Genomic DNA, 6,527 nt, shown 5'->3' on the forward strand with positions numbered 1-6,527 from the left:
ATTAATACTCTGGTATCACAGCACACAGCTCTCAGGATCGCGCTGTCTCCTGGCATGGCCGCTCCAGACCCGTCGCCATCTTGGACCTTGCTTTTCTCCTATGGTGCCATCTGAGTCCATGTTTTTCTGTGTAGGTTGACCCAGTTTATAAGTGCCTGAGCATGAGAAATATTTCCTTATATTCCCCTATAGCAATCTTGGTTTTCTGCACATAGCAGATACTAATGGATTCACCAGTGTTTGACACTATTTAAAATCCTAAAACAAATCAGATGTCCAGAGGTGGCCACCATTGCAAGGAACTTCTTCAGTATTGTGGGTTCTCCCATTCAGTGACCTCAAATGATGTCAAAATTGGGACCAGTAATGAAATAAAAAACTAACTCGTATTCACATGCTTAATAACTGTTAAAATTATCTGAACAATGTCCTATCAACACAAAAGTTTTTTCTATATTTAGTATCTCATGTTCCTTTTTCTCTCTCCCTGTAAGGGCTTTGTATGTAGCATTTTTACTGTTAATAAAATTCTGGTCTTGACATTTTTAGGAATGATATTACCAAAAGTGTTTCATAATGCCAAAGAAAACAAAAATAGAAGACATAGTACTTGAGTTTATTTATTTATTTTACCCTATTTACTCTTTTTTTCCCTAGATTATTTCAGTGACTGGATTTGTCGATAGTGACAGAGATGACCTAAAGTTAATGGCTTATTTGGCAGGTGCCAAGTATACTGGTTATCTGTGCCGCAGCAACACAGTCCTCATCTGTAAAGAGTAAGCACTTTTTGAAACCATTTTTAATCATAAATTTACATACAACATAGTGGCTATTTCAACAATTCTGTATTACTTAATGTGTCATAGTTTTAAGAAATTCGAGTGAGGAATTCAAAGTCTGTTTAAAGACTGGCAGTAATGCTTACAGTAATGTTAGCAGAAGTACCTGTAAAGCACTTGAATTAAAGAAACAAGGTGAGTTAACGAAATTAGGTAGCAGGAATAAGGTGAAAGTAGGACTAGTAGGTGGTCTCATAAGCCGGTGTGAGCCTGGAGGTGTACAGTTCCCAGCCAGGGATTACCATCAGCTTTGCTACGATATACCTGCCACTTCTATTGTGAGAATTTTTTTATTGGCTTTTGTTGAAAATAAATATAAATTTGAAAAGTAGAGAACTCTAACATTTAGTGAATGTTTTCTCCTCAACAACAACAACAACAAAAGACCAACCGGTTTAAAGTACGAGAAAGCCAAAGAGTGGAGGATACCCTGCGTGAATGCCCAGTGGCTCGGTGACATCCTCCTGGGGAACTTCGAGGCGCTGAGGCAGATTCAGTATAGTCGCTACACAGCATTCAATCTACAGGACCCATTCGCCCCGACCCAGCACTTGGTCGTGAACATGCTGGGTGAGTGGAGTTTCATACGCAGTTGGTCTCGCCTTCCACGCTTTGTCCCTGCTGCCCGCCGTGCTCAGCTGCAGCTCTCCCGTCAGTTATTCACTTCCCGTTTCCTTTCCACTATTTCTGCCTTCCCTGACCTCATAGAGGGTTTTTGTTGGTTTGGTATTTTTGTTTACTTTTCATAGACTCTCAGCTCATGGAACATTCCCTGCTTTCTTGGGATCTATGTCTTGTCTTTCTTTGTCTCTGTCGAGCTTTGACTGACTTGCTGTTAACGTCCAGAACGCTGTCCTGCTCCTGCGAGATGGAAGGAACACTTGAAAGCCAGTTATCTTTTGCCAAAAATGCCCCTAACTCATGGAACATTCCCTGCTTTCTTGGGATCTATGTCTTGTCTTTCTCTGTCTCTGTCGAGCTTTGACTGACTTGCTGTTAACGTCCAGAACGCTGTCCTGCTCCTGCGATAGGCAGGAGGGCACGTGCCTGCCACCCCGCCTTTCAGTACACACAGCTCCTTAGTGAGTCGTCTCCCCATTGTAGACATCGCCACACTGAATTTTAATTCTGCTTTTACAGAATTGGACGTCATTCCAAAAAAGGCATTCAAATCTGCTTGGACATTCTCCCTTAAGGACACCCATGTCATGTCTTCAGAAGGCTTGTCATGAAAAAGCTCTTCTTCATTTTGAGCCTTGACCTACTTGCCTTTAACATACCTGTTAGTCTGACTTCAGCTCTGTAGCCATTCTAGAGGCGACCTCATGGACAGCTGTCTCTGAGGATGTAAGCCGTAGCGTGCCACAGGGTAAACGTGCTGGTCGTGTCAGCAAGCCCCTGCTCAGTGTGGTCCTTTCCGTCGGCCACCTAGTGTCATAACTGGTGTGTTAGAGCCCAGACTGTGTGGCACCCAGAACTGGACACAGTCTTGTAGAAGTGTCTAGCCAGACAACACATATGGGATGGTGAATACTGTGTATTTATTTATTTATTCATTTATGTTTTTATTTTGGGGTGGCTGGCCAGTAAGGGGATCCGAACCTTTGAACTTGGTGTTATAGCACCACACTCTAACCAACTGAGCTCACCAGCAAGCCCACCGGTGATTTAGACATAGTGTCTGCTTTTTTGTTTGTATGCTGCTGATTTTCTTAGTGCTTCTTCAAGAAGATAATGTGCAGTAAACTAAAGCATCGAGAGCGCTCACAGGAGCACCTCGCTTCTCCGTCACCTTGCACTGGAAAGCTTTAACTTAGTGAGGTGCTTGCATTTATCCCTGCAAAGTCTTTTCAGCCAAGCCACCTAGGTGTCTGAGATTAGTAGCCCCAGAAAAGGCTTTTTCAAAAGGGCTTTCCTGTTTAAACAAGTGTAAAAAATAACATATTTCTCTCTTTAGATGCTTGGAGAGTTCCATTAAAAGTGTCGCCAGAGTTGTTGATGGTATGTCAAATTGATTACCTTGCTTCGGATATTACTGTATTGTTAAAATGTAGTGGGGATATATTTGTAAATTAAAATTCTTTTAGTAATTTGTCAATATGATAAAAATGAAGGCTATATCTTCTCACCTGTCATAGAATGTCGAGTATACACTGGTCTGTTTTTCTCTTAATTGTTGATGATATGATTGTCATTCATATACGTACATGTGAGGAGCGATGTTTGCTTTGCTGAGCTATGTGATTGCTTATGAACTAGAGGACAGAGTAAAGTCCTGTGACTACGTCCTGTTTGTCACAGGGTTAGGGAGGCAGGAGCTTTGAGAACCACCAGAGGCAGTAGGTCTGTATCCCCTTTTAGGCCACAGATTGGAATTAAAGGAGTGCCAGATCTCTTTATAGTGAGAGGCAGTTTCCTAATGTCCCAGGTTGGGGGGTCACATCACGTTGGTTGAGGTCTCTGGAAGTTTGAGGACCATTAGTTGTTAGTTACAAGACAAGTATGGGCTGGCTTTTTTATTATTGGTCAGTAGTGGTATAATTTAAAGGCTTAGGTTTATGTACATGTTGTTATATATATGTATTAACATATTTTCAAAAAATGGACTTCCATGTCATGTGTATGTTGAATTTTTTACCGCATTTCTATCATATACAGAGGCAATTTAGAGTTCACACTACTTGAAAAACTGAGGAGGATGTTCTCGTCAGGTTACCAGCCAGCTCCTATAGGAGCCTTTGTTCTGATTGTTGGTCTACTGGCTGACTCATTTTCCAAATCTAATTTGGAAGCTGCTGATAATCATCCCGAGTCTTTCAGGAAGACTATGTATATAAGCTGGTGTCTTATTTTTTTTAATGTTAATGATAATGTGATCATGTATGTTTCTTTTTTCTAGTTTACACTGATTACTATGATTTTGATAAAACATGACCCGCTCTGACATATCAGCAAAGTAAATATTCTCCCAGTTCCTTTGGATGAAACCAAGCTGGGAAAGTGGTCGCCAGGGACTTTTCCCCTCCTGGACCACATGGCTTATATTCTAGAATTGTTAGGGGCTCCAGATGTCTATTTGTCTTGTGGCTTTGTGTCAGGAATTAAAAGCTGAAAATCTTAGAGACAAGAAGGCCCTTTTTGTCTATACCACCATTTGTTTCTGCCCTTGCTACTGATGAGTGGAAATTTGGAGACTTAAATGTGATCTTTGGAAATAGAGGGTGGAGGAATTGTTTTTTTGTGAAGATGGCAGTAAGAAAAAATATAAATCTTCCTGCAAGTTATTGTAAGGCTTGATTCTCCCTGTCTGAAAGGACTAATAGTTTTCAAATACTTTCTGAAGATCTGCTTATATTTATTCTGGTCTGTCTAGATATGGCAGTAATATTTAGAAAATGTAAGTTGTAGTTAAGGTAAAATAATAAGATCGAGAGGTAGTGCTTAAAATAGTAAAACATGAGCAAATAAAGTATCTTCTGGAAAGTTCTCTGAGCTTACAATGTGAAGAGGGGGTAAACAAGCAGTAGGGGCCGGACCGAGACGCTGACTGTGGGAGGAACCCCACCAGAAAGCCCATCTCCTCCTCTCTTCTTGCTTGGACCAGCTTCTGCTCCAGGGTCAGGCTCCGGCTGGCTCTAGTGGACATGGGCACGTTCTTGAGACACAGTGCAGGTTTCACACCTGGTCTTGGTCTGAATAGCACCACTGATCTGACTGTCACATAGTATCTTTTGTGAAACCTCAGGGGTGATATTTCTGTTTTAGGAGTAGTCCTTTTTAGGGGGGATGTAATTGTGGTGCTTATGTTTTCCACATTTCAAACTGGGACACAGGACAGGATATTTGTAATAAACATGGTTCTGTGAAGTTCAAGGTTGAGGACTGCATGTGTAACATGAGGTGAGGAAAGAAAGGGATGAGCGTATTTTAGAGAACTGAGAGGATTTGGTGAATAAAGAGGAAAGGCAAACAACTAATACAGAGGTTCTCTCCGGAACGTTGGCTTCTACTCCTGGCTTGCATTATCCTAGTTATCTTTCCAGGCGAATACTAGCTTGTGTGGTGAAGAGCATGCTGCTTGTGTATAATTAAGTAGTTTGATTATTTGACACATAAATCTCTTGGAAGCTACTGTATTACTTGGGAGATTGATTTGATTAAAGTAGACAATATTTTAATTACAGGGTGTAAGACTACCTCCCAAAGTGAAACAGAATGAAGTAACTAATATCCAGCCTTCTTCCAAAAGAGCCAGGTATGAATAGTAACCTTACTTTTTTATGGTTGTTTATCTTTCACAGGTCTGTTTTGGAAAATTGGTGACAGTTGGGGAAAGTTTCTAGAAATTTTCACAGTAAATAGAATTTGAAAGAATTTGCTTTTTGCTTCACAACTTTATTGTGATATGTCTCATTTTACTGCTGGAGACAGACAGTGGATAATGACATAGGCCAGTATATGTTTTTTTCTTTTTTAGTAAAAGAAAAACAAAAAACAAAAATCTGACTCTTCTTTAAGCAAAACTTTACCAGAATCCCCAGTATGTAGAACCAAAGCTGCTGTGGTAGACATGGGGTGAGCGGTCTAGAGCCCAGCTAAGAGCACTGCATGGAGCCCCAGATACCAGGGCACTGCTGAGGAAGCCCTGCACTAGTGCCCTGGAGAGCATCCCGGGACATTGAGACCTCTTGGGTGTGCTCCTTTGACCTGCTGGTTCTCCATAAGGATAAAGCAGTAGTAGCCGTAGTGCAAAAGAGAATCCGAGAACTCTTTGGAATGACTTGTATACCACATTGTGCATGTTGAGTTTTGGCTTGGGGTGTGCAGATTTGTATGGATATCATTTTAGGCTCATCCGGTATAAAGACATGGTTAACCACTACTAGTCAGTAATGAAGTGCTGGCAATCATTTAATCAGGAAAGTGTAGCAAATGCAGGAGCACACCAAGGGAGCTTTGTTCTCTGTTCTTCTTTTTGGTGTGGTTGGTATGGGGATCTGAAACCTTGACCTTGGTGTTGTAACACCGCACTCCAACCAATATTGCTGTTTTCTGTTCTTGATATAGAAAACTTATTTCTTAACTGTACTTGGTGAAATATGGTGACTTGGATTGTTTCTTGCCATTACCAACGTCCTCATCTTTTTTTTTCCCCGTTCCTCCTCTTTCCCTCCTTACAGTCCCTGTGTTCAGAGAACAAACCAAATTGTTGTTGACCCTTTTAGTAAAATCCTAATCGTGGGATTATATTTTTTAAGGCTGTGATTAAATTGCCACAAATAAACTCTAAAATAGTTTTTTTCCTGGACTTTACCATTTAAATATAAGCTGAAAAATAAGATTTTTAGAAATGTAAGGAAAATATAAAAGGACAGAAGGTTTAATTTAAATGTGTGCTTGAGTAAGGCAGCTTATTTTATACCTTCTGGTAGAAGACAGAGGGCTAGAATTAAAAAGATACCAGAAGGTCTTGGTATACTTTCTCTTGGCTGACTTGTATTGATGTTGAATGTGAGAACAAGCAGCAGCCTGAGTCACACAAGGTTATATAAAAACTTGATATAAATAATGAAAAGCAGCCACTACAACGGTTAAGCTAGCAAAATCAGTGAAATGCAAAGATCAACTTCAACATTTGTTTTTTTTTTTTTTTTTTTTTTTCTTTTTCCGTGCCCGGCAACGGGA

General features: G+C 40.5%; 1 protein-coding gene across 2 annotated transcripts in view; it reads left to right on the plus strand.

The window, feature by feature from the left end:
- The first annotated feature begins 636 nt into the window (after window positions 1-636).
- Window positions 637-6,527, plus strand: part of LOC103610647 (PAX-interacting protein 1) — a 21,748-nt gene continuing 15,857 nt past the window's right edge. For both annotated transcript variants that reach the window (XM_008594767.1, XM_008594766.1), the window contains exons 1-4: window positions 637-779; window positions 1,228-1,412; window positions 2,800-2,843; window positions 5,027-5,097. In XM_008594767.1, the coding sequence (XP_008592989.1) occupies window positions 709-779; window positions 1,228-1,412; window positions 2,800-2,843; window positions 5,027-5,097 (371 nt within the window). In that variant the 5' untranslated portion in view covers window positions 637-708. The remainder of the gene's footprint in view (window positions 780-1,227; window positions 1,413-2,799; window positions 2,844-5,026; window positions 5,098-6,527) is intronic.

Source organism: Galeopterus variegatus, unplaced genomic scaffold (assembly GCF_000696425.1).
Source record: "Galeopterus variegatus unplaced genomic scaffold, G_variegatus-3.0.2 Scaffold11474, whole genome shotgun sequence".
NCBI lineage: Eukaryota > Metazoa > Chordata > Mammalia > Dermoptera > Cynocephalidae > Galeopterus > Galeopterus variegatus.